The sequence below is a fragment of the Ranitomeya variabilis genome, chromosome 3, assembly GCF_051348905.1.
Source record: "Ranitomeya variabilis isolate aRanVar5 chromosome 3, aRanVar5.hap1, whole genome shotgun sequence".
NCBI classification, from domain to species: Eukaryota; Metazoa; Chordata; class Amphibia; order Anura; family Dendrobatidae; genus Ranitomeya; species Ranitomeya variabilis.
The window spans coordinates 149,274,246-149,301,970 of NC_135234.1; the positions used below are offsets into that span (position 1 = coordinate 149,274,246).

Sequence of the window (27,725 nt, forward strand, 5' to 3'; positions counted from 1 at the left end):
GTTTCCACTGTTTAGGCACATCAGGGGTTCTCCAAACGAGACATAGCGTTCGCTCTTGATTCCAGCCAATTTTACGTTCAAAACCTCAAATGGTGCTCCTTCCCTTCAGAGCCCTGCCATGCGCAAAAAAAGAGTGGTCTTCCTCAACACATGGTGTATATGTGTACTTAGTAGAAACTGCGCAACAAATATTGTGGTTAATTTTCTCCTGATACCCTTGAGAAAATAAAAAAAATTGTGTCCGAAGTAACATTTTTGTGGAAAAAAGTTAAATGCTCATTTATTCCTTCCACATTGCTTCAGTTCTCATGAAGCACCTGAAGGATTAATAAACTTCTTGAATCTGATTTTGAACACATTGAGGGGTGTAGTTTTTAGAATGGTGTCACTTTTGGGTATTTTCTGTCATATAGGCCCCCAAAGTCACTTCAAATTCAAAAACTGTTTCAGAATACACGGGATCTGTTGAAGTGTTCCAGAGTTATAACCACATAAATTGACAGTGGTCAGATTTTAAGGCCTGGTCATTAACCTGCAAAGTGGCTTGGTCCTTACATGGTTAAAATACATGTTATCTTATATAAAAGTGATGGTAAAAATATCTATTCATTTTTTTGAACAGCACTCATCTAGTAAATTGTCTTTATCTGGGTTTCATCCTCACTAAACACATTATTAAAACTATACATTCAATCAAAGATTTAGAAATAAATTATTGGTTGCTTTTAAACCTATGCATTACTTTAAAAAGATTGAGACATTTTACCAGTTAAGATTAAATATATCAAGTATATAAGGCATCAAATCTAAAAAAATAAAATTCATAGTCATGGTATTGATTATTACCTACCTCTCCCTTGTAATTAACAGCACTGACACCAGCATACAGAGGAACAAAACAACTTGCCAAAAGCACCTGCAAGAAATTGATAAAAGCTTTGAAATGATCAATTTAATAAAAATTTAACAGTACAGTGACATGAAATATCATTTTCTAGCTAGCAAGCATCTCTTAAGCACCTTTACTTTAGTGCAATTACATGAAATTACCACAACCATTCTTAAAATAGGACTGTCTTTTCTATGCTCTAGGTGCCATATAATCCTATTTTAAGGAAGAACAGCAATAGCAGTCTTGAGCTATTCAATATAGTTGGAGGTGATGAACCTCGCCGTTGCATTGTTATATAAAAGGCATGAAATAGTAATAAGCTGGAAATTTCACACTAGTGCTCAGGTCCCTTTTTAGTCACTTTGTTATACTTGTTAGCTACTGAAACACATTTTTTTTACTCCAAGATATAACTACAATTCTGGATTATTCAACGTATGACAGTGTCAAAAACTCTTAAACTTGACTTTTATGTTTTTTTCCCCATTGACAAGAACTCTTTATCGTTCTGGTAGAAATTGCTTCACTAATGTTTTATAAATACATTATATGAAAAAAGACCCAGATCTCTAAGTATTGGTACATTGACATGTAACAAAATGAAATATGGAAAATACAAATATTTACATGTAAGAGACAAAATAGGGAACATTTGTTTATCCTCTGCAAAGTCCAAAAGTTTATTAAGCCTGTTTTGTAGATATAAGCTACAATCTTTGGTATCTTAATATTCTTGAAGTGCATAATAATTGAATAGACTACAATAAACATAAGGTGTAATATCACAGATCAACCCCATTCAATTGAATTTTTTTTTTTTGATCACATGTAACCTGAATAGGGTCAATTTTTATACCGTTTTGCGTATAGTAACATGGGTAAGGCGGGCTTTATTCTTTGGGTCAGTATGATTACCCAATTTATGTCTTTTTTTATGTTTTGGCGCTTTTACACAATAAAAACTATTTTATAGATAAAAATTATTATTTTTGCACAGCTTTATTCTAAGGGCTATAACTTTTATTTTTCCACTGATGGAGCTGTATGGCAACTTATTTTTTTGCGGGACAAGACGATGTTTTTAGCTTTACCATTTTTATTTACACTCGTCTTTTTGATCGTGTTTTATTGCACTTTTTGTCCGGTGGTATGATGATAAAGCATTGTTTTTTGCCTTGTTTTTATTTTTTATGGTATTCACTGAAGGGGTTAACTTGTAGGACACTTTTATAGAGCAGGTTGTTACGGACACGGCAATATCAAATATGTGTAATTTTATTGTTTAATTTTTTATTTGCATAAATAAATGTATTGGGAAAATATTTGTTTCTTATTTTTTTCTTTATTTAGGGATCTTTAAAAAATATTTTTACACATAATATTTTTGTTTTAATTTTTTTACATTGTCCCATGGGACATCACTTTACTACATCAGATCACTGATTTGATGTTCTGCAATGCATCTGCATTGCAGAACATCAGAGAAGTGACTGACAGGCAAGGAAGGAGATTACTCAGTCCCTGCTCTGAGCAGGGATTGAGAACCTACCTTCCTTTAAGGTCCCCGTGGCCATCTTGCGGTCAGGGGTCTTCATAGAGACCTTCAGGACAACGCGATCAGGACAATGCTTCTTGATGTCACTGTCAATAGTTAGAGTGGCATCAGAGGGATTATATGCAAGTGATCAGTGCTAGTGTGGCACCCCAGGGTCCCGGTTATCACAGTAGCATTGTTTTCCTCATGGGAAGAGTGATGTTACATTTGGAAGCGATGAAGGATATCTTTTATCAGGTAACCACAATACACACAACATGTTCACATTCCAGGCCACAAAAGGGAGCTTTTGATCCAATTTCTAGGTGACTCCCCTGCATATGATAAATATTGTGGTTTGGAGGGAAACAGAGGTCAGATTGTGAGAGAGACAGAAGAGAGCAGACCGACATAGAGTGTCAGAATATCTGAAGGGGCTGTGTAGTCTGAAGTACTACAGCTCATGGAAAAAGAGACATACAGAAGGAAAGGACATCATTCAGTGAGGGTGAAGGAGAGCGAGGCACAGGAAAGGACACCAGGGGATGACAGCAGCGAGCAGAATGTCTCCCTGGCAAAGCACAGAAAACTGGTAGCCAACTGGTATGACCTGGTGGTTAAGAGGCCACACTGATATGACCTGGTGGCTAAAACGCAACATGGAACGAGCTCTGAGAAGGTGGTATCTCTACTGACCGCAGTCCCTAATCCTAACAACAACACTAGTAATAGCCGTGGGATGTTCCTGACTCTCCCTAGACACCTCTTCACAGCCTAAGAACTAACTACCCCTAAAGAAGGAAATAGAAAGCTATCTTGCCTCAGAGAAAACCCCAAAAGGAAAGACAGCCCCCCACAAATATTGACTGTGAGTGGAGAGGGAAATGACATACACAAAAATGAAATCAGATTTCAGCAAAGGAGGCCAATAATAAACTTGATAGACAGAGAGAAAAGGATACTGTGCGGTCAGTATTAAATACTACAAAATCCACACAGAGTTTACAAAAATGAACTCCACACCGACTCACGGTGTGGAGGGACAAATCTGCTTTCCCAGAGCTTCCAGCTAGCCTGAATATGACATAGTGACAAGCTGGACAAAAAGAGACATATTTGCAGAGCAATAGAGTCCAAACAAATGGACAAACAAGAACTAGCAAAAACTTATCTTTTGCTGACAAGGACAGGCCATATGAGAAATCCAAGGAGAGAACCAAATCCAACCAAGAACATTGACAGCTGGCATGAACTAAAGCCCAGAGCAGGTTTAAATAACAAACCCAGGCAAGGCGATTAGTGAAGGCAGCTGCTACAGCTACCTAAAGGAGCAGCAGTTCCACTCGAAACCACCAGAGGGAGCCCAAGGGCAGAACTCACAAAAATACCATTAGCAACCACAGGAGGGAGCTCCAGAACGGAATTCACAACAGTACCCCCCCTTGAGGAGGGGTCACCGAACCCTCACCAGAGCTCCCAGGCCGATCAGGACGAGCCAAATGGAAAGCAAGAAACAAATCGGCAGCATGAACATCGGAGGCAACAACCCAAGAATTATCCTCCTGGCCATAACCCTTCCACTTGACCAGATACTGAAGCTTCCGCCTCGAAAAACGAGAATCCAAAATCTTCTCCACCACATATTCCAATTCCCCCTCAACCAACACCGGAGCCGGAGGATCAACGGAGGGAACCACAGGTACCACATATCTCCGCAACAAGGATCTATAGAACACATTATGAATGGAAGAAGAAGCTGGAAGGGCCAAACGAAAAGACACCAGATTGATAATTTCCGCAGGAAACCAGAGTATTTAAGAATTAATATTAATTCTTAATGTTAGGTGCTTTACCGTACCCTGGCAATGTTTTGCATATGTTTTATCGTATAAGGGTATTTTTTTTTTTCCACTAAATTATGTATTCTTTGGTACATTATAATAAACTAAATCATGTACTGAGAACGTTGAGTATGAAGACGGGGGATTTCCCTCGTGCAGCGCTCTGCCTGTTTAGTTTAATCTATTAATTCTTAAATACTCTGGTTTCCTGCGGTCTGTCTTTGCTAAGTGCGCATGCACTGAGTGACACGCTAGGCGCCAGAAAGATGGTGGTGCGTCTCACCCGATGTAGTATCTTTTGACATGCGCAGAGGAGATGTTTTAATTAAAGGAGTACGCAGGCGCTGTATGAGACCCTGAACGCCAGGAAGATGGCGATGCGTCTCACTTAGCACAGGATCTCGGGACATGCGCAGAAGCGATGTCCATTAGAATTAATATCATTAGTGAGTTTTCTAACTTTGAAAGTCAATATCCGATATATGTAAATGACATTATTACACTAGCGCCATGTTTTTGATAATAGCTGTGAATTAATTTGAATATCAGATGGTGGGAACATGGGATCTTTTTGACCCAGCTGGGACCCGGTCGAATTACTGGAAGGGGGCGTGTCCTGTTTGGAAGCACGTACCTCATGTGGTTTATTTAAACCTGCATAATGTCACCGGCGGCTTATGCCCTATATCGATGAAGCATCTGGCATCATAACTGGATAATCCTCCTGATGAACTGCTAAAGCGGGGAAACTCGTCGAGGAGAAGTTAAACCGGCACACGCTAAGTCATCCTTTTGATATGAAATCATCTATTAGCATACCTTATACCCCTTATTGACAGGGGGGATATATTGTTAGATATGAGATCATTGTAACATCGGTTTTAAGGTTATATTGCCTTTGATTATGAGTTTATATGAAATACATTCTACATGCAACATATGCGGTGCGCGGGAAAGATAAGTAAAACCGGCACACGCTAAGTTATCCTCTGGGAAGAAATTACCCATTTGCACATTATATACCCCCTCCTACTTTTGGATGGGGGATACTTTATATATATTAAATATGGGACCATTCTAACACTGGTCACTAAGGCTTATTGTTTTAAGACCAGGAGGATACTGACATATGCAATATATGCGTTGTGCTGGGAACATTTATATGTATTTATGGAGGTGTTTTTGGAGATCTAGGTCTTTCTGTGTGTTTTTTTCTATTTATGTTTCACCACTACTCCCCACCTATATTGTTTTCCCACGTTTTATCTAAAGGGAAAGTGTAGGGGAGCAAGGGATAGCCTACGTTGAGCGGGGGCGCCAAAAAATCACCTCTTAGGGTGCCAACCCCCGCAGCAAGGCAGATGTCAGTGGTAGTTGTACCTAGGATCTCAATAGGTCATTAGGATATTTGGTGACTTATTCATCTTGTTGTAAATTTTTCGTTAATGGGTTGGGGTTTTATATATATCAATATTAATAAAAAATTGTTTTTAAGGGATTATATGTACGCAAAAAGAGATGGCAGAAAGAATCACCCCCTCCTTGAGGATCCCAGCCGGCTCAAGAACTCCCGGAGAATCAGGCAAAAAACTCCTAGAAAGGGCATCAGCCTCCACATTGCTAGATCCCGGAATATACGAGACCACAAAATCAAAACGTGAGAAAAACAGAGACCACCGAGCTTGTCTAGGACTCAACCGCTTATTAGACTCGAGGTAAATCAGATTCTTATGATCAGTCAAGACCACCACGCGATGCTTGGCTCCCTCAAGCCAATGTCACCACTCCTCAAATGCCCACTTCATAGCCAACAACCCCCGATTGCCAACATCATAATTACGCTCAGCAGGCGAAAACTTTCTAGAGAAGAAAGCACATGGTTTCATCAACGAGCCATCAGAATTTCTCTGAGACAAAACGGCCCCTGCCCCAATCTCAGAAGCATCAACCTCAACCTGAAAAGGGAGAGAAACATCTGGCTGACGCAACACAGGGGCAGAAGTAAAACGACGTTTAAGCTCCTGAAAGGCCTCAACAGCCGCAGAGGACCAATTCATCACATCAGCGCCCTTCCTCGTCAAATCGGTCAGAGGCTTCACCACACTAGAAAAATTAGCAATAAAGCGGCGATAAAAATTGGCAAAGCCCAAAAATTTCTGAAGGCTCTTTACAGATGTAGGTTGAGTCCAATCATGAATGGCCTGGACTTTAACAGGGTCCATTTCAATAGCCGAGGGAGAAAAAATGAAACCCAAAAAAGAAACCTTCTGAACTCCAAAGAGGCACTTAGACCCCTTCACAAACAAAGCATTAGCGCGAAGGACCTGAAATACCATCCTAACCTGCTTCACATGAGACTCCCAATCATCGGAGAAAACCAAAATATCATCCAAATACACAATCATGAATTTATCCAGATAATTCCGGAAAATATCATGCATAAAGGACTGAAATACCGATGGAGCATTAGAGAGCCCGAATGGCATCACAAGATATTCAAAATGGCCTTCGGGCGTATTAAATGCTGTTTTCCATTCATCACCTTGTTTAATACGCACATGATTATACGCCCCTCGAAGGTCGATTTTAGTAAACCAACTGGCACCCTTAATCCGAGCAAACAAATCAGAAAGTAAAGGTAAAGGGTGCTGGAATTTGACAGTGATCTTATTGAGAAGGCGATAATCTATACAGGGTCTCAAGGAGCCATACTTCTTGGCAACAAAAAAAAATCCCGCTCCCAACGGTGACGAAGACGGGCGAATATGCCCATTCTCCAAGGACTCCTTTACATAACTCCGCATAGCGGCATGCTCTGGCACAGACAGATTGAAAAGTCGGCCCTTAGGGAACTTACAGCCAGGAATCAAATTAATGGCACAATCGCAGTCCCTATGAGGAGGCAGGGAACTGGACTTGGGCTCATCAAATATATCCTGGAAATCCGACCTAAACTCAGGAACTTCAGAAGAAGGGGACGAGGAAATGGACATCAAAGGAATATCACTATGTATCCCCTGACAACCCCAACCAGTTACAGACATAGATCTCCAATCCAGCACTGGATTATGTACCTGTAACCATGGAAAACCCAGCACAACAACATCATGCAAATTATGCAACACCAAAAAGCGAATATTTTCCTGATGTGCTGGAGCCATGTACATGGTTAACTGTGTCCAGTACTGAGGTTTATTCTTGGCCAATGGCGTAGCATCAATCCCCCTTAAGGGAATAGGGCTCTGCAAAGGCTCCAAGGAAAAACCACAGTGCTTGGCAAATTCTAAGTCCATTAAGTTCAGGGCAGCGCCAGAATCCACAAATGCCATAACAGAAAAGGACGACAATGAGCAAATCAGGGTAACAGACAAGAGAAATTTAGGCTGTACAATACTAATGGTAACAGACCCAGGGACCCTCTTAGTACGCTTAGGGCAATCAGAAATAGCATGAGCAGAATCACCACAGTAAAAACACAGGCCATTCTGACATCTGAATTTCTGCCTTTCTGCTCTAGTCAAAATCCTATCACATTGCATAGTCTCAGGACTCTGCTCAGAGGACACTGCCATATGGTGCACCACCTTGCGCTCGCGCAAGCGCCGATCAATCTGAATGGCCAAAGACATTGACTCATTCAGACCAGCAGGCGTAGGAAACCCCACCATAACATCTTTAAGGGCTTCAGAAAGACCCTTTCTGAAAATCGCTGCCAGGGCATACTCATTCCATTTTGTGAGCACAGACCACTTTCTAAATTTCTGGCAGTATACTTCTGCTGCTTCCTGACCCTGACACAGAGCCAGCAAAGTTTTTTCTGCCTGATCCACAGAATTAGGCTCGTCATACAGCAATCCGAGCGCTTGAAAAAATGCGTCAATATTGAGCAATGCAGGAGTTCCTGGCTCAAGGGAGAATGCCCAGTCCTGCGGGTCGCCACGCAGCAAAAAAAATAACAATCTTCACCTGCTGAATGGGGTCACCAGAGGAACGGGGTCTCAGAGCAAAAAACAATCTGCAATTATTTTTAAAGTTCAAAAATTTAGATCTATCTCCAGAAAATAAATCAGGAATAGGAATTCTAGGCTCTAATACCGGAGTCTGGACAACATAATCTTGGATACTCTGTACCCTTCCAGCGAGTTGATCCTCGCGCAAGGACAGACCCTGAACCTCCATATCAGCACCAAAATCCTGAATCACCCAGAGAATAAGGGGAAAAAAAAGACAAAACAAGCTACAAAGGAAAAAAAAATGACTCAGAACTTTCTTTTCCCTCTTTTGAGATGCATTTAACACATTGTGGGCCAGCTCTACTGTTATGACCTGGTGGTTAAGAGGCCACACTGATATGACCTGGTGGCTAAAACGCAACATGGAACAAGCTCTGAGAAGGTGGTATCTCTACTGACCGCAGTCCCTAATCCTAACAACAACACTAGTAATAGCCATGGGATGTTCCTGACTCTCCCTAGACACCTCTTCACAGCCTAAGAACTAACTACCCCTAAAGAAGGAAATAGAAAGCTATCTTGCCTCAGAGAAAACTCCAAAAGGAAAGACAGCCCCCCACAAATATTGACTGTGAGTGGAAAGGGAAATGACGTACACAGAAATGAAATCAGATTTCAGCAAAGGAGGCCAATACTAAACTTGATAGACAGAGAGAAAAGGATACTGTGCGGTCAGTATTAAAAACTACAAAATCCACGCAGAGTTTACAAAAATGAACTCCACACCGACTCACGGTGTGGAGGGGCAAATCTGCTTTCCCAGAGCTTCCAGCTAGCCTGAATATGACATAGTGACAAGCTGGACAAAAAGAGACATATTTGCAGAGCAATAGAGTCCAAACAAATGGACAAACAAGAACTAGCAAAAACTTATCTTTTGCTGACAAGGACAGGCCATATGAGAAATCCAAGGAGAGAATGAAATCCAACCAAGAACATTGACAGCTGGCATGAACTAAAGCCCAGAGCAGGTTTAAATAACAAACCTAGGCAAGGCAATTAGTGAAGGCAGCTGCTACAGCTACCTAAAGGAGCAGCAGTTCCACTCGAAACCACCAGAGGGAGCCCAAGGGCAGAACTCACAAAAATACCATTAGCAACCACAGGAGGGAGCTTCAGAACGGAATTCACAACAGCCAACACACTGAGGTTGTAAGGGACTCTAAGACTTACATCAGAACCTGGCAGGACAGCTGAACTGCAAGTTACCTGTCCGCCACAAACACCTGAAGACACAGTAACACATAGAGCCCGGGGCGTGATAGAGTCCCTGTAAAAAGGCTCGAGTTACCTGTCATACAGGTATTGTCCTATCCTATATGGGGGACATAGAGAAGAACTATGAGGACCTTATCTGAATCCATAGGCACTAAGGGACTACAACACCACCGCGCTAGAGGAAGGCTTTTAACTCCACCTGGTAAAGGGTACTCTGGATTTGCTTCGAAGCAAGCCGGACCCTGCCTGCCCTGTGTTCTGGTACCCTGGACTGTGGCTGCCTGAAGTCTTCAGTAAACCAGGTAAAGAGACTGAAAACCTGTGTCCTCGTTCTTTAGTGCGCCATTCACCATCTTTCATCTACACACCATGAGCCCTGGGGATACACTTCACCTGTGGGAAGTTATGCCATCTAGCTGCCATAACATCACCCCAGAGGACCCCTTAAAGCAGCGTTGGTCGCCACTGACCAAATACTACAGGTGGCGTCACAAGCATAAACTGTATTCAATTTCCCCTGTTACATTGGCGCCCAGGGCCATGGACCAGGTCACCACCGTGAAATCCCCCTGTGAACACTGGACCCGGTACTGGCGGGCAACTCACTAGCACCAATCATGGGCATTGCTGTGGGGTGTCAGCTCTCACACAGAGCTGACATCTGCACCCGATCACCTCAGTGCTCAAAGTGAGGCCACAGAATTGAAGCACCATATCTGTGCTGCTCTTTGCGGGAATGCAGCTCCTGCAGAGCAGTACAAGTATGGCGCATGTTGGGAAGGGATTCATTTCCTCCAGACAGCTATGGTCTAAGTGCCAGCACTGGGAAGTTTCAGAATACTATTAACCTACAGATTAACCTCATATCTGCAGGTTAATAGCAATTTTTCATGTGACAAGTTCCCTTTAAGGCCCCCACAATATATTGCCTAGCCAACACTGATTTGGAATTTATATCAAATCATTTTTTTACGGTTCTTTTCAATATATTATTATTACTGTTATTCCAAAGAAAAAATATGAACCAGGACTGCCATATGTTTTTTAAGTTATACATTGCCAAGTTTAGTTTATTCACCTTGCATGATATCAGGGAAGTAGGGTGATTGGCTTCAATATATAAAGGAAATTTGCGCTGATGTCTATATTGTGTCTCCCTTTTCTTTTTGGGATAAAGACTTTCATCTAGCTAAGGCTACTTTCACACTAGCGTCGTGCACTGCACGTTGCTATGCGACGTTGAAGCGCACCGACGAATAGTGTGGAAGCGCCGCACAACAGGGGCAGCGGATGCTGTTTTACATCGCATCCGCTGCCCCATTGTGATGTGCGGGGAGGCGGGGGCGGAAAAGACACTATCGACGCACAAAAAAACGTTACATGCAACTTTTTTTGTGCCGACGGTCCGACGCAACATGATGCAACCGTCGCATGACAGTTGCGACATGTGGCAATGCGTCGCACTGCATCTCTAATTCAAGTTTATGGAGAAAAAACGCATCCTGCAAGCAATTTTGCAGGATGCGTTTTTTCTACAGAACGACGCATAGCGACGTGCAGTGCACGATGCTAGTGTGAAAGAGGCCATATTTTTCCAGACTTTATCTCAAGAGTTCTTCTCAGTGTGTCTCAATAGCATGTTACTTTCAGGGAATGTGCACACGTCCGGATTTCTTGCAGAAATTTCCTGAAGAAAACCGGAAATTTTCTGCAAGAAATCCGCATTTTTTTTTTGCGTTTTTTTCCCGTTTTTTTCGCGTTTTTTTAGCATTCTGCAAGCGTAATTAGCTTGCAGAATGCTAAAGTTTTCCAAGCGATCTGTAGCATCGCTTGGAAAACTGACTGACAAGTTGGTCACAATTGTCAAACATACTGTTTGACAAGTGTGACCAACTTGTTACTATAGATGCTGCTTATGCAGCATCTATAGTAAAAGATAGAATGTTTAAAAATAATAAAAAAAATAAATGGTTATACTCACCCAGACGATCTCCTCAGCGGCGTCCGTTCCTATAGATGCCGGTGTGGTTCGGGACCTGTGATGATGTCGCGGCTTGTGATTGGTTGCGTGAGTCACATGAGCGGTCACGCGACCAATCACAAGACAGTGACGTCATCACAGGTCCTGAACCACACCATCTATAGGAACCGAAGAGAGAGCATGCACCGGAGAGGCGGGAAAACTTCGGGGTCCATCAAAGGGTGAGTATAGGACTATTTTTTATTTTAATTCTGTTTTTTTGACTAATTATATGGTGCCCAGTCCGTGGAGGAGAGTCTCCTCTCTTCCACCCTGGGTACCAACCGCACATAATCTGCTTACTTCCCGCATGGTGTGCACAGCCCTGTGCGGGAAGTAAGCAGATCAATGCACTCCTAGGTGTGCGGAATCCCCGCAATTCCGCATTTTTAATGAACATGTTGCTTTTTTTTCCGCGATGCGATTTTTTCACGGAAAAAATCGCAACATTTGCACAAAAAATGCGGAATACCCTGTAAATAATAGGAGGCATATGTAAGCATTTTTTTTCGCGTTTTTATCACGTTTTTATAGCGAAAAAACACGAAAAAAACGCGAAAAATCCTGAACGTGTGCACATGGCCTCAGTCTGTGGTAAAAACAATAATTGGCAATGTTATCACAAATTAACTATGGTTGATATGAATGACTTTGTCTACATAGGAGCTGGGAGCAACAGAATCAGCAGGTAATATCTTACTGTTTAGCTGTTAATATGAAAAGGCAGAAACAAGATAAAAATGGATGTACAGATAGAAGGATTTCAAATCAATGAAACTTGCAAAGAAATAATCTCAGCGGGTATTTTGAATTATTTTGCAAATGGAACAAAAATGTAAAGTATACATATATCAACCAACTGTAAAGGTACCGTTACACTAAACGACTTACCAACGATCACGACCAGCGATACAACCTGGCCGTGATCGTTGGTAAGTCGTTGTGTGGTCGCTGGGGAGCTGTCACACAGGCAGCTCTCTCCAGCGACCAACGATCAGGGGAACAACTTCGGCATCGTTGAAACTGTCTTCAACGATGCCGAAGTCTCCCTGCAGCACACGGGTAACCAGGGTAAACATCGGGTTACTAAGTGCAGGGCCGCGCTTAGTGTTGTGAACTCTATTTTTGGGCTCCCTCTAGTGGTCACAAGTGGTACTGTGTAGTGTTGTCTTTCTGCAGGTTGGCAGCATCAGCTGGTTCGTTATCCTTGGTTGGTTTCCTATTTAGCTCACCTGGATACTCAGTTCCTTGCCTGCTCTCAATGTATTCAGTGCTCTTCAGATTCCTTGTGACTACCTTGCTCCCAGTCTCTCCAAGACAAGCTAAGTTTTTGTTTGTTTATTTTTTGATTATCAGCATTCATCATGTTTCTTGTCCAGCTTGCTAAAATGTGATTTCCTCGCTTGCTGGTTGCTCTAGGGGACTGAGTTTCTCCCCCCACACCGTTAGTTGGTGCGGGGGTTCTTGAAATATCAGTGTGGATATTTTGTAAGGGTTTTTTACTGACCGCACAGACCCCTTTTCTATTTTCTGCTATCTAGTATTAGTGGGCCTCATTTGCTGAATCTGCTTTCACCCCTGTGTATGTGCCTTCCTCTTACCTCACCGTTATTATTTGTTGGGGGCTTCTATATCTTTGGGGATTATTTCTCTGGAGGCAAGTGAGGTCTTTCTTTCTCTCTAGGGGTAGTTAGTTCCTCAGGCTGGCTCGAGACGTCTAGGATTTTAGACACGTTCACCGGCTACCTTTAGTGTGTTGGATAGGTTCAGATTTGCGGTCAGTCCAGTTTTGCCACCTCTCTAGAGCTTGTCCTATGTTTTGTTACTTAGCTGGAGTATTTTGTGATCCTCAACCACTAAGGATCATAACAGTAGAGCAGGCCAAAAAGTGTTTAATGCATCGCAGAAGTGGGATAAAAAGAAGACCTGAGTACATTTTTTTTTTCCCTCCCGCTTTTCCTTTGCTGCAGTCTGTTTAGCTTCTTTCATCCCCTTGAACTCTGGGTGGTTTTGAGCTCAGCTGCAGACATGAATGTTCAGACTCTGGCTTCTAGTGTGGATCATCTTGCTGCACGGGTGCAAAGTATTCAGGATTTTGTTATTCATAGCCCTATGTCTGAACCAAAAATACCCATCCCTGAGTTGTTTTCTGGAGATAGATCTAGGTTTCTAAATTTTAAGAATAATTGTAAGTTATTTCTATCTCTGAGACCTCGTTCCTCTGGTGATTCCGCTCAGCAAGTTAAAATTGTTATCTCCTTGTTACGTTGCGACCCTCAAGATTGGGCTTTCTCTCTGGCACCAGGAGATTCTGCATTGCTTAATGTAGATGCATTTTTTCTGGCTCTTGGACTGCTTTATGAGGAGCCTAATCTTGAGAATCAGGCAGAAAAAGCATTGCTGGCTATCTCTCAAGGTCAGGATGAAGCAGAGGTGTATTGTCAAAAATTTCGGAAATGGTCGGTGCTTACTCAATGGAATGAGTGTGCCCTGGCTGCAAATTTCAGAGAAGGTCTTTCTGAGGCCGTTAAGAATGTTATGGTGGGGTTTCCCACCCCTACAAGTCTGAGTGATTCTATGGCTTTAGCCATTCAGGTTGATCGGCGTTTGCGGGAGCGCAAATCTGCTCATCCTTTGGCGGTATTTTCTGAACAGAGACCAGAGTCTATGCAATGTGACCGAAATCTGACCAGAATTGAGCGACAAAGTCATAGACGTCAAAATGGGTTGTGCTTTTACTGTGGTGATTCTACTCATGTTATCTCAGCATGCTCTAAACGCTTAAAAAAATCGCTAAACCTGTCACCATTGGTACTATGCAGCCTAAATTTATTTTGTCTGTTACTTTGATTTGTTCTTTGTCGTCCTACCCGGTTATGGCTTTTGTGGATTCGGGTGCTGCCCTGAATCTGATGGATTTGTCGTTTGCCAGGCGCTGTGGTTTTGTCCTGGAGCCTTTGGAATTTCCCATTCCTCTGAGGGGAATTGAGGCTACGCCATTGGCTGAAAATAAGCCTCAGTATTGGACGCAAATGACCATGTGCATGACTCCCGTACATCAGGAGGTGATTCGCTTTCTTGTTCTGCATAATTTGCATGATGTTGTCGTTTTGGGTCTGCCATGGCTGCAGGCTCATAATCCAGTTTTAGATTGGAAAGCTATGTCTGTGTCAAGTTGGGGTTGTCAGGGAATTCATGGCGATGCTCCGTTGGTGTCTATTGCTTCTTCCACTCCTTCTGAGGTCCCTGAGTTTTTGTCTGACTACCAGGATGTATTTGATGAGCCCAGGTCCAGTGCCCTGCCCCCTCATAGGGATTGTGACTGTGCTATAAATTTAATTCCTGGTAGTAAATTCCCTAAGGGACGACTTTTTAATCTGTCTATACCAGAGCATGCAGCGATGCGGAGTTATATAAAGGAGTCTTGGGAGAAGGGACATATTCGCCCATCCTCTTCCCCTCTTGGTGCAGGATTTTTTTTTGTGGCCAAGAAGGACGGTTCTTTGAGTCCTTGTATAGATTATCGTCTTCTGAATAAAATCACAGTCAAATTTCAGTATCCTTTACCACTATTGTCTGATTTGTTTGCTCGGATTAAGGGTGCCAGTTGGTTCACCAAGATAGATCTCCGTGGTGCATATAACCTTGTGCGCATTAAGCAGGGAGATGAATGGAAAACAGCATTTAATATGCCTGAAGGCCATTTTGAGTACTTGGTGATGCCTTTTGGACTCTCTAATGCTCCTTCTGTGTTTCAGTCCTTCATGCATGACATCTTCTGAGAATATCTGGATAAATTTATGATTGTTTATCTGGATGACATTTTGGTCTTTTCTGATGATTGGGAGTCCCATGTGAAGGTCAGGATGGTGTTTCAGGTCCTGAGTGCTAACGCTTTATTTGTGAAGGGCTCAAAATGCCTCTTCGGAGTACAGAAGGTCTCCTTTTTGGGTTTTATTTTTTCTCCTTCTACTGTGGAGATGGACCCAGTCAAGGTCCAGGCTATTCATGACTGGACTCAGCCCACGTCTGTTAAGAGTCTTCAGAAGTTCTTGGGTTTTGCTAATTTTTACCATCGTTTCATCGCTAATTTTTCTAGCGTGGTTAAACCTTTGACGGATTTGACCAAGAAGGGTTCTGATGTTACTAATTGGTCTCCTGCGGCCGTGGAGGCCTTTCGGGAGCTGAAGCACCGGTTTTCTTCAGCTCCTGTCTTATGTCAGCCAGATGTCTCTCTCCCCTTCCAGGTCGAGGTTGATGCTTCTGAGATTGGAGCAGGGGCTGTTTTGTTGCAGAGAAGCTCTGATGGCTCTGTGATGAAGCCATGTGCTTTCTTTTCAAGAAAGTTTTCGCCTGCCGAGCGGAATTATGATGTTGGTAATCGGGAGTTGTTGGCTATGAAGTTGGCATTTGAGGAGTGGCGACATTGGCTCGAAGGAGCTAAACATCGCGTGGTGGTCTTGACTGATCACAAAAATCTGATTTACCTTGAATCTGCCAAGCGCCTGAATCCTAGACAGGCTCGTTGGTCGTTGTTTTTCTCCCGTTTCAACTTCGTGGTCTCATACCTGCTTGGTTCGAAGAACGTGAAAGCTGATGCACTTTCTAGGAGTTTTGTGCCTGACTCTCTGGGAGTTTCTGAGCCGGCTGGTATTCTCAGAGAGGGAGTGATTTTGTCTGCCATTTCCCCAGATTTACGACGAGTGCTGCAGAAATTTCAGGCGGATAGACCTGACCGTTGTCCACCAGAGAGACTGTTTGTCCCGGAGAGCTGGACTAGCAGAGTTATTTCCGAGGTTCATTCTTCGGTGTTGGCGGGTCATCCTGGGATTTTTGGTACCAGAGATTTGGTGGCTAGGTCCTTCTGGTGGCCTTCCTTGTCGCGGGATGTGCGTTCCTTTGTGCAGTCTTGTGGGATTTGTGCTCGGGCTAAGCCTTGCTGTTCTCATGCCAGCGGTTTGCTTTTGCCTTTGCCTATTCCGAAAAGGCCTTGGACGCACATTTCCATGGATTTTATTTCGGATCTTCCAGTATCTCAGAAAATGTCTGTCATCTGGGTGGTGTGTGATCGTTTTTCCAAGATGGTCCATTTGGTGCCCTTGCCTAAGTTGCCTTCTTCCTCCGATTTGGTTCCTCTATTTTTTCAGAATGTGATTCGCTTGCATGGCATTCCTGAAAATATTGTGTCCGATAGAGGATCCCAGTTTGTGTCCAGGTTTTGGCGGACTTTTTGTGCTAAGATGGGCATTGATTTGTCTTTTTCGTCGGCCTTCCATCCTCAGACTAATGGCCAAACCGAGCGAACTAATCAGACGTTGGAAACTTATTTGAGATGTTTTGTTTCTGCTGATCAGGATGATTGGGTGACTTTTTTGCCATTGGCCGAGTTTGCCCTTAATAATCGGGCTAGTTCTGCTACTTTGGTTTCGCCTTTTTTCTGCAATTCTGGTTTCCATCCTCGTTTTTCCTCGGGTCAGGTTGAGCCTTCTGACTGTCCTGGGGTGGATTCTGTGGTGGATAGGTTGCAGCAGATTTGGAACCATGTGGTGGACAATTTGAGGTTGTCACAGGAGAAGGCTCAGTGCTTTGCCAACCGCCACCGCGGTGTGGGTCCCCGACTTCGTGTTGGGGATTTGGTGTGGCTGTCTTCTCGGTATGTTCCTATGAAGGTTTCCTCTCCTAAATTCAAGCCTCGCTTCATCGGTCCTTATAAGATCTTGGAAATCCTTAACCCGGTGTCTTTTCATTTGGATCTCCCAGCATCGTTTGCCATTCATAATGTGTTCCATAGGTCTTTGTTGCGGAGGTATGTGGTACCTGTGGTTCCTTCTGTTGAGCCTCCTGCTCCGGTGCTGGTCGAGGGCGAATTGGAGTACGTGGTGGAGAAGATTTTGGATTCTCGTATCTCTAGACGGAGGCTTCAGTATTTGGTTAAGTGGAAGGGCTATGGTCAGGAGGATAATTCCTGGGTTGTCGCCTCTGATGTTCATGCGGCCGATTTGGTTCATGCCTTCCACGCGGCTCATCCTGATCGCCCTGGGGGTCTTGACGAGGGTTCGGTGACCCCTCCTCAAGGGGGGGTACTGTTGTGAACTCTATTTTTGGGCTCCCTCTAGTGGTCACAAGCGGTACTGTGTAGTGTTGTCTTTCTGCAGGTTGGCAGCATCAGCTGGTTCGTTATCCTTGGTTGGTTTCCTATTTAGCTCACCTGGATACTCAGTTCCTTGCCTGCTCTCAATGTATTCAGTGCTCTTCAGATTCCTTGTGACTACCTTGCTCCCAGTCTCTCCAAGACAAGCTAAGTTTTTGTTTGTTTATTTTTTGATTATCAGCATTCATCATGTTTCTTGTCCAGCTTGCTAAAATGTGATTTCCTCGCTTGCTGGTTGCTCTAGGGGACTGAGTTTCTCCCCCCACACCGTTAGTTAGTGCGGGGGTTCTTGAAATATCAGTGTGGATATTTTGTAAGGGTTTTTTACTGACCGCACAGACCCCTTTTCTATTTTCTGCTATCTAGTATTAGTGGGCCTCATTTGCTGAATCTGCTTTCACCCCTGTGTATGTGCCTTCCTCTTACCTCACCGTTATTATTTGTTGGGGGCTTCTATATCTTTGGGGATTATTTCTCTGGAGGCAAGTGAGGTCTTTCTTTCTCTCTAGGGGTAGTTAGTTCCTCAGGCTGGCTCGAGACGTCTAGGATTTTAGACACGTTCACCGGCTACCTTTAGTGTGTTGGATAGGTTCAGATTTGCGGTCAGTCCAGTTTTGCCACCTCTCTAGAGCTTGTCCTATGTTTTGTTACTTAGCTGGAGTATTTTGCGATCCTCAACCACTAAGGATCATAACAGCTTAGTAACCTGATATTTACCCTGGTTACCATTATAAAAGTAAAAAAAAAAAAACAGCACATACTCACATTTTGATGTCTGTCACGTCCTCCGGCATCCACAGGGTTACGCACTGCTGCTCAGAGCTTCCTGCACTGTTTGTGTCAGCGCCGGCAGTAAAGCAGAGCACAGCGGTGACATCACCGCTGTGCTCTGCTTTACGGCCGGCGCTGACACAGTCAGTGCAGGAAGCTCTGAGCAGCAGCGCGTAACCCTGTGGATGCCGGGGGACGTGACACACATCAGAATGTGAGTATGTAGTTTTTTTTTTTACTTTTACAACGGTAACCAGGGTAAATATCGGGTTACTAAGCGTGGCCCTGCGCTTAGTAACCCGATATTTACCCTGGTTACAAGTAAACACATCGCTGGATCGGCGTCACACACGCCGATCCAGCGATGGACAGCGGGTGATCAGCGACGAAATAAAGTTCTGGACTTCTAGCTCCGACCAGTGATATCACAGCGGGATCCAGATCACTGCTGCGTGTCAAACACAACGAGATAGCTATCCAGGACGCTGCAACGTCACGGATCATCGTCGTTCTCGCTGCAAAGTTGCTTAGTGTGAAGGTACCTTTAGATTAATGGACTATTCTGCTGCCTTCCTACCCCTCAAGACAACAACATACTAATTGTTTAGTGTCATGCGGTTTTAAATGTAATGTGAACAGTGATGTTCATTTTCTACATTGTGTAAGAGCAATGTACAGCATATAAGGATGTAAAGTGTAAATGTATAATGTCAGTAGTGCAGAGTAAGCACAGAGTTACATCTGTAATAGTATGGTACTGTTCATATAGTTAAGTTGCTTAGTTGTGATGAGCAAATATACTCGTTGCTCGGGTTTTCCAGATCATGCTTGTGTGGTCTCCGAGTATTTGTGAGTGCTCGGAGATTTCGTTTTTGTTGATGCAGCTGCATGATTTGCGGCTGCTAGACAGCCTGAATATATGTGGGGATATATGTGGGGATTCCCTAGCAACCAGGCAACCTCCACATGTGCTCAGGCAGGCTAGCAGCCATAAATCATGCAGCTGTGTAGACAAAAACTAAATCTCTGAGCACTCACAACTTCTCGAAGACCATCCACACATGCTCCGGAAAACCTAATCAACGAGTATACTCGCTCATCACTATTGCTTAGCAATGGCAAAGGACATAATATAAGGACAATAGGTTTAGGCTATTGGAGAAGATATAGTTAATGGATATATCTATCCCAGAGGGTGGGAACTAGTGTTAGTAAAGAGTGGCAATAGCAAATCAGATAGGGAAGTACTGTGACAAGGTCAAGTTAAGGTGCAATAGGCTGCGAGGGTGATCCAAAGCCAGTTGTTCGAGGCACTGAGAGGCTATACTCAAAATATACTAAAATGCCAGAGTGTAACCAGACAGCAGTCCTGTCATGACTAGAGCTCTTGGCCAATTTACACAACCATAAGATTAACAGCACTGACGTGTGAAGTGAATGACATTATGTTGTGAAAATGGCCAATGATATGGGGTGGGATTTATCTGGCAGCAAGTGAGAAGTCTATTCTGGAAGTTGATGCATTGGAATCAAGAAATATGGGAAATCATAAGGCTCTAAGTCACTTTAACATGGGTGATGACTAGATGACTAGTTTAGAGCATCTTTAAAATTACTGATCTTGTGGGGTGTTACAAGTTCACAGTCATTTGTACCTATCAAAAGTGGAAGGACAAATATTAAACTGGCAGAACAGCCAATAAATTCATATAGGTCAAAACGTATAAGAAAGTACTAGCACAACTGGTCTGATTCCAAAACATTAAACAAAACATTAAAAATATTGCTGACTAATGGCTATGATTAAAAGATGACAAATGAAATCTCAACAGAAAAGTGCCATGCCTTCAACTTATATGAAGCTTCTACTTCTCTGTTAATTGTATGGTATAGACAGTTTCAGTGTCCATGAGCTCTGAAGGATATTTCATCCATAAGTGACAGGGCTCCTGAGACACTCCTATGGGCCCTCCTTTCCTCTTGTAACCAGAAGGATCCTGTGTTCTGATTGGCTGAGTGTTGAAAGTAAATCATACTACAATGGGGCAAGTTTCACATTTTCAGTAACACTCCATATCTTCAGCTTTGACGGCTGCAAATAAAGCAGCCATTATCACTACTAGTATGCCCTTTTGAAAAGGACTTCATCAATAATGTCATAGTATTATCAAAAAGAGAGCCCCAGCCACACCTTACTGGTATTTTGCATTGAAAACTTAGGCTCTGGTTTTATTGTCATATTAGACTTTTTTCTTGCAAAACTTACGGCTCGATATTGAGCCATGGTGACGTGATGGATGAAAGATTTGTAGGAAGATTGATCTGGTGCAAGCCTGGATATATCAACTAGGGTCTTCTCCACCATATTACCCCCTTCCCAGACTATAAACATCTGCCCCCAGCTGTCTGCATTCCTTCTGCTGGTTAAAAAAATGTTGGGGAATCCCACGCCATTTTTTTCAAATATTTATTTATTAATTAAATACATGTATAATAAGCGTCATACATTGTATTAATTATATATGTCACTGACTTATGACTTATATGACTTTATATCTATCCCTTTTGTATATATCTATTCTATTTTGTCAGGTCACGCTGTAATTTTACTGTACACGACTGCTGAAATGTTGGGTTTTCAAGGACATGGACATTTAAAAAAAATAATCGACACTCGCATGTTTTGAGTACCGTGCAATTTTTTTAATGACATTTATTAAGCAGGATTAAAAGTCAAAAGGTTTCAAGGTCACGCAGGACCTCTTCATCCAGACTAAAAAATTGGATACACTATATCCAAACACACCATTCACAAGAGGGTATATTAAAAAGTAAAACATTTACTGAAAACAATTTTTTACAATACAAAAATTCATAAAATGTTGCAAATTGACATCAGCAAACAATTATATACGAGGAAAAGAGTTTACTCAAGTAAAACACACACGGTAGAGTGGGAGTAGAAACAGGCTATGGGTTAGTGCAAGACATGTCACATAGATCTATCCTGGGATATAGCAGCCGCTCGGCATTTGCTTAATATATCAGGATAGATCAATGTGACATGTTTTTGCACTAACCCATAGCCTCTTACTAATCCCACTCTACCACGTGTGTTTTACTTGAGTAAACTCTTTTCCTCATATATAACTGTTTGTTGATATCAATTTTTGACATTTTATGAATTTTTGTATTGTAAAAAAATGTTTTCAATAAATGTAATACTTTTTAATATACCTTCTTGTGAGTGGTGTGTTTGGATACAGTGTATCCAATTTTTTAGGTTATGTACCGTCTACACACCCCTTGTTTAGTTATCATCTGGGAATCATTATTATGGTGAAGGTCCCTAATTGTGATTGATATGTCATTGGACATGTTTGTATTGCTGATAACTATCTATCAAACTTACTTAACTGAATGCTCAATTTTATGCAATTTGTAACAGCTAGCTTTCTAAAACTCACTTGTTAGGATATTTTTCTGTGTACTTTTGGACAGTGTGTAACTTCTCAAATGAGAAATTTGAAAGGAAACCAACATTGCTGCAAAAAAGGCATTACTTTGACTGATTTCAATTGATTGCAGCCTTTTCCACAACTATTGCACTATACTTCAGCGACAATTTCAATTGCTATATGCCAACCAGCATTGATTTAACAATCATCGTTAATGGCCAACAAGTCATAGAATTGACAATACATGCAATACAACTAACTGTGCTTTCTTTTTTTGCCCCACCACATTGGATATATTGCATTATAGTTACAAACCTCCCAAGGCATTCATTTAATAAAGCACACTTTGTGCAGATCCATTTTAAAACTGCAATGGATTGCAAAATTGATATGTAAAAATGTTGAATTGAAAATGTAATGGTTAGAAATAGCTGTATTATTGATGAAAAATCTACCAATTTAGTTTCATGTGCATAAGATAAAAAATCCTATGTCACAAAGAGAAAAATAAATTTGCAAAAGGTCATGTCAGCCATAAAACAGCATTTATTGGTGCATATTATTTCCCATACAATTTATAATCATTATCATCCAGCAGTTTTCCTACGCTTTTTATGAGCTAAACAAATTTATGAGATGGAGAATGTCAAGGGCAGTGATAAGGGTCCTTTTTTCAAATGGATGTTGCTCACAGAAAAGCACAATACCCTCAGCATCCCAAAGCCCCCGCATGTTCAATAATAATAAAACCATAACAGATAACAGCATACAGTATGCCAGCACGACCTATGTTGGTGTTTCATAGTATCTGAAGTAGCAGTAGCGCATCAATATTTTTCCCTTTGTAAATGTTAAATTGGAGAAAGTTCAGTCAAAATAATTTACTGCAGGAAAAAAGTTTATGGTTCACAAGAAATTATTTCTGTTAAAAATGTCCCTATTTTATTAAACAATAAACATCACAAAAATATGTTACTTTTTCTGTAGCATTTATTAAAAATATACGATCAGAATATTACATTTAGAGTATTTATTTTATTATAAAATTGACTTTTTTTAAAATTTCATGGATTTAAGTTTTGTTTGCTGTTTTTATGAAATTGCTTTTGGATTGGCTAGAGAATCACACTTTAAACTATATTGTGGGGCATCAATGTGGTTACTACAGCAGCTGGAGCCTAACAAAGGCTTAAAATACTACTTTTTTTCTTTCGATTTTTGCAATTTTTTTCTTCCATTTTTTTTCAATTTCCTATAGAAAAAGGTATAACAAAATCAACATACTCTCAAATGGTACCTATAAGTGCTACAACACACCGAGAAAAATCAAGTACTCTTACTGCTAGTTTGATACTGACAGCATGAAAATTTGCTTTTTATTCAGTCGCCATGACAGTACAACGAGAGAGGGGATCCGCCCTTCAGGGACAGAAAACCTCAGACATAAAAAGGTGGCACCTTACTCCCCTGTCAGTTGGTTTCCTGTCCCTGACAGTGGAATATCTTCAGGCAGGCCTTGAGAAGAAGGTCGAAGGAAAGAAGTTATCCCACTCCTGACAGGCCAGTAAAGGTAGCGGGGGTCCCCTACCTCGGCCTGGTCAGGATGATGGAAGCACCACATGGCAGGGGGACTGTCTGTGTAGGTGGCAGCAGGAGGAAGCAGCCCTAGGTAGATGGGTTGACTTCTAGGGTGCCCGCTTTATACCTGGTAAGTAGGGTCCCCATGGTGCCGTGTCTGCTGGAGCCTCTGGGGTCTGTCCACCGCTTGCGCTGGTGTCTGCGTTGGCTGGGGAGTGCTGCCATCCTTGTTCGGCACGTCTGCTCTCAGCACCGCAGCCGCGACCGGAAGGGGCGTGTCCGGGTGACGCGGTTGGCGGCGCGGGATGATGACGTGGCCGCGCATGCGCTGTAGCGCTTGTTTCCGGCTAATGGCGGCGCCCAGCATCTGGGGTGGGATTTTGACCTTGAGGTGTCCGGCGCTCTCACGGGTCATCATGGGGGCGCGGCTAGCGGTGGACCGGACCCTATCGGTGCAATACTGATCAGCGGCACCTGGAGTGTTTTCCCTGCTGACCCGCATCCGGGGGTGGTACCCAGGGGGATGGATTTAAGCGGTGCACAGAGGCCTCAGCGTGTTCCTGTCCACCTTTCCAGTATGGAGTCACCGGAGGGAACACCGCAGCTGTGCGGTGAACAGCAGCAACCACTTGAGCAGCTTCAGGTAGAAAAGCCTCTGAGAAGCTCCCAGCGATGTTCTAGTGGCAGTAGTCGCACTGGTGGAGCTAAAGTGGCTCAGAAATCAACCAAGTCCTCAGGCCGTAAGGAATCTCCGGCTAAGAAGGACCCCCCGATCACGGTACCATTTGCTGCAGGGATGGGTAAGTGAACTACGTGAAAGTACGCTTTCTGATTGCTGTCACTCCTTGTATTCCCTCTCTCCTTATTAGGGGAGGAAATGTGTTTCCAAGTCCAAGCATAGGGAGTGTGCCATGTGTACGGAGCCACTTCCAGATGGACATAAAAAGAAGTTGTGCAGATCCTGCATACAGCGTTTAATTGAGGAGGAGGCCCCTGACCTTACGTCTACTCTTAGGGACATGGTTAAACAGGAGGTCAGAGATTCCATGAGGTCTAGGTCTCAGAAGACAGTTTCCAAAAAGAGGAAGGAGATTTCATCCCCAGCCTCAGATGTGGATTCAGACACAGGTGGTGTAAGCTCGGATTCTCGTCCATCATCTTCATCATCAGAGGACATAGAATCTAGCCGAGCCTGTCTGTCACTGGATAGGATTAATCACCTAGTCAAGGCCGTCAACAACACTATGGGGATTGAAGAGACCCAGTCGGAATGTTCCATCCAGGACATAATGTTCAAGGGCATAGATCGCAAATCCCGAAGGGTTTTTCCTGTGGTAGATAAAATTAAGTCGCTGATTACAAAAGAATGGAAAAAACCCAAAAGGAAGGGGTCACTTCCACCAGCATTCAAAAGGAGGTATCCTTTCGAGGAGGAGGCTTCATCCTCTTGGGACAAGGTCCCGAAATTGGATGCAGCGGTGGCCAAAGCGTGCAAAAAAACTTCTCTCCCATTTGAGGATTTAGGTAACCTAAAGGACCCCCTTGATAGGAAAGCCGAGGTGTTCCTTAAAGGAGCTTGGGAAACATCAGCGGGATCCCTGAGGCCGGCAATTGTGGCCACCTGCACAGCCCGGTCATTGATGGTGTGGCTGGGCCACCTGGAAGACCAACTCAAGGATAAGGTTCCTAGAAATGAGATCCTATCTTCTATGTCCATAATTCAGGATGCAGCAGCCTTCCTTTCGGATGCGTCAGCGGATTCTGTTAGGCTGGCCGCAAGGTCCTCAGCGTTATCTAACGCAGCCCGTAGAGCACTTTGGATAAAATGTTGGCTTGGAGACTTACAGGCCAGATCAAAGCTATGTGGCATCCCCTGTGAAGGGGTTCATTTGTTTGGCCCAGTGCTAGATGAACTACTAGAAAAGGCGTGTGACAGTAAAAAGCGATTCCCTCTTTTGAGAAAACCCTTTTATAGGCGGGATTACAACAGAGGATGGTCGTATCGCCGAAGATCTGACAGAGATTCAAATAGAGAATCGACCAGATATAACTCCTACAAAAGAAGAGGTAGAGGATATATGTTTAACTCCTCTAGGGACTCTAAAAAACCTCAATGACTGGCGGTCCAGGTGGGCGGTAGGCTTTTAGCCTACTACCCAGCCTGGTTGAAGATCACCAATAGTCCGTGGATTCTCAGTATCATTAAAGAGGGTTTAAAATTCTAGTTCCATCATATCCCTCAGGACAAATTTAAATTAACTCCCATCCGTTCTTCTCCTGCAGAACAATTGGCACTAGAGTCAGAAGTCCAGGATCTCCAACGAAAAAGAGTTCTGATTAGAGTACCCACAGAAGAGCGAAGTAAGGGGGTTTATTCCCCTTTATTCTTGATAAAAAAAACCTGATGGGTCATATTGTACCATCATCAATCTTAAAGGCCTGAATGAATTCTTGCTGATCCCATCCTTTAAAATGGAATCTGTGAAAACGGCAATAAAACTTCTCTTTCACAATTGCTTCATGGTTGTCTTAGATCTGAAAGATGCCTATTATCATGTCCCAATACATGTAAATCATCAGCGTTTTCTCAGGGTGGCGGTTTCACTTGCCAGCACGGTAGAGCACTTTCAATATCAGGCACTCCCCTTTGGTGTTGCAGTTGCACCCCGTGTTTTCACTAAGATCATGGTAGAGGTTATGGCACACCTTCACGAACAAAACATACTAATAATTCCCGACCTAGATGATTTATTGATTGTGGGACGTTCAGAGTCACATTGTAAAGACCAGTTGGGGAAGGTGATAGCAGCATTACATAACTTAGGATGGGTTATTAATCTCAAGAAGTCACGTCTGCAGCCCTTAAAATCACAGGAGTTTTTAGGTCTTATCATAGACTCGGGTCAGCAGGAATGTCGCCTGCCAGACTCAAAAGTGAACAGTATTCATCGGCTGGCCACCAGACCGATTAGTAATCCCGTAGTCTCCTTAAGAGGAGCGATGTCACTTTTGGGTTCTCTTACTTCTTGTATTCCGGCGGTGCTCTGGGCACAGTTTCACTCCAGATCTCTGCAGTGGGATGTTCTATATAATTTTCGTCAGCTGGGGGCTAATCTCGATAGTAAATTTTCACTTTCTGTTGAGACCACTAATTCACTAATTTGGTGGACGCACATACCGAATCTTCGTAGAGGGGTACCTTGGGCAAATCAGATAACACGAGTGATAACAACTGATGCTAGCCCCATGGGTTGGGGGGCACACTGGGAGAGTAATTGGATCCAGGGTCTGTGGTCCCAGTCTGGACAAAACTCATCCTCCAATCTAAAGGAATTGTTTGCGGTAGAACGCGCGTTAAATGGGTTCCTTATACACCTACAAGGTAGACATGTCAGATTATTCTCTGACAACCAGGTGACCGTTGCCTATATTAACCATCAAGGAGGTACGCGGTCTGGGTCGTTAATGGACGTTGCGAATCGTATTTTTCAGATGGCCGAAAATCACCTACTTTCCCTTACGGCTCTTCATATAAAGGGAAAACTCAATACCATGGCCGATTATTTAAGCCGCAACGAACTCAAACAAGGGGACTGGTCTCTAAAACCGGCTGTCTTCAATCAGATCGTGCATTTATGGGGATGTCCAGAAATAGATCTCTTTGCCAGTCGAGGAAACAGAAAACTACATCAATTCTGTTCCCTAAATCCAAGGGACAACCCGTATGCAGTCAACACTCTTCTAATCTCCTGGAACTTCAGTCTCGCCTATGCCTTTCCCCCTCTAAACCTAATTCCTATAGTTCTGAGGAAAATACGGGAAGACAGGGCCTGAGTGATCCTAATAGCCCCGTTCTGGCCCAGAAGGTCGTGGTTCCCATGGCTGAGGAACATGTCCATTTCCCAGCCATGGATCCTCCCAGAAATACCAGACCTCCTCTCCCAGGGTCCAATCCTGCATCCACGAGTAGCCAACTTACACCTAACAGCGTGGAATTTGAGAGGTCACTACTAAAGGAGAAAGGATTTTCTCAAAATCTTATAAATACACTTCTTAAGAGTAGAAAAACCTCTATGACAAACATTTATGTCAGGGTTTGGAGAAAGTTCCTATCGAGTTCAGGAGTGCAGATTGATCAAAAACCTTGTATTACTCAAATTTTAGAATTTTTACAAAGGGGCCTAGAGATGGGCCTAGCCACCAGCACCCTCAGAGTTCAGGTGTCAGCTCTGGGGGCGCTATACAATTC

At 43.1% G+C, this 27,725-nt stretch overlaps 1 protein-coding gene across 4 annotated transcripts in view; it reads right to left on the reverse strand.

Annotated features, from left to right (window-relative positions):
* The window catches only part of PNPLA4 (patatin like domain 4, phospholipase and triacylglycerol lipase), a 112,057-nt gene that overhangs the window by 49,755 nt on the left and 34,577 nt on the right, over positions 1-27,725 (reverse strand). For all 4 annotated transcript variants that reach the window (XM_077294728.1, XM_077294727.1, XM_077294729.1 and 1 more), the window contains exon 5: positions 851-916. In XM_077294728.1, coding sequence (XP_077150843.1) covers positions 851-916 — 66 coding nt within the window. The remainder of the gene's footprint in view (positions 1-850; positions 917-27,725) is intronic.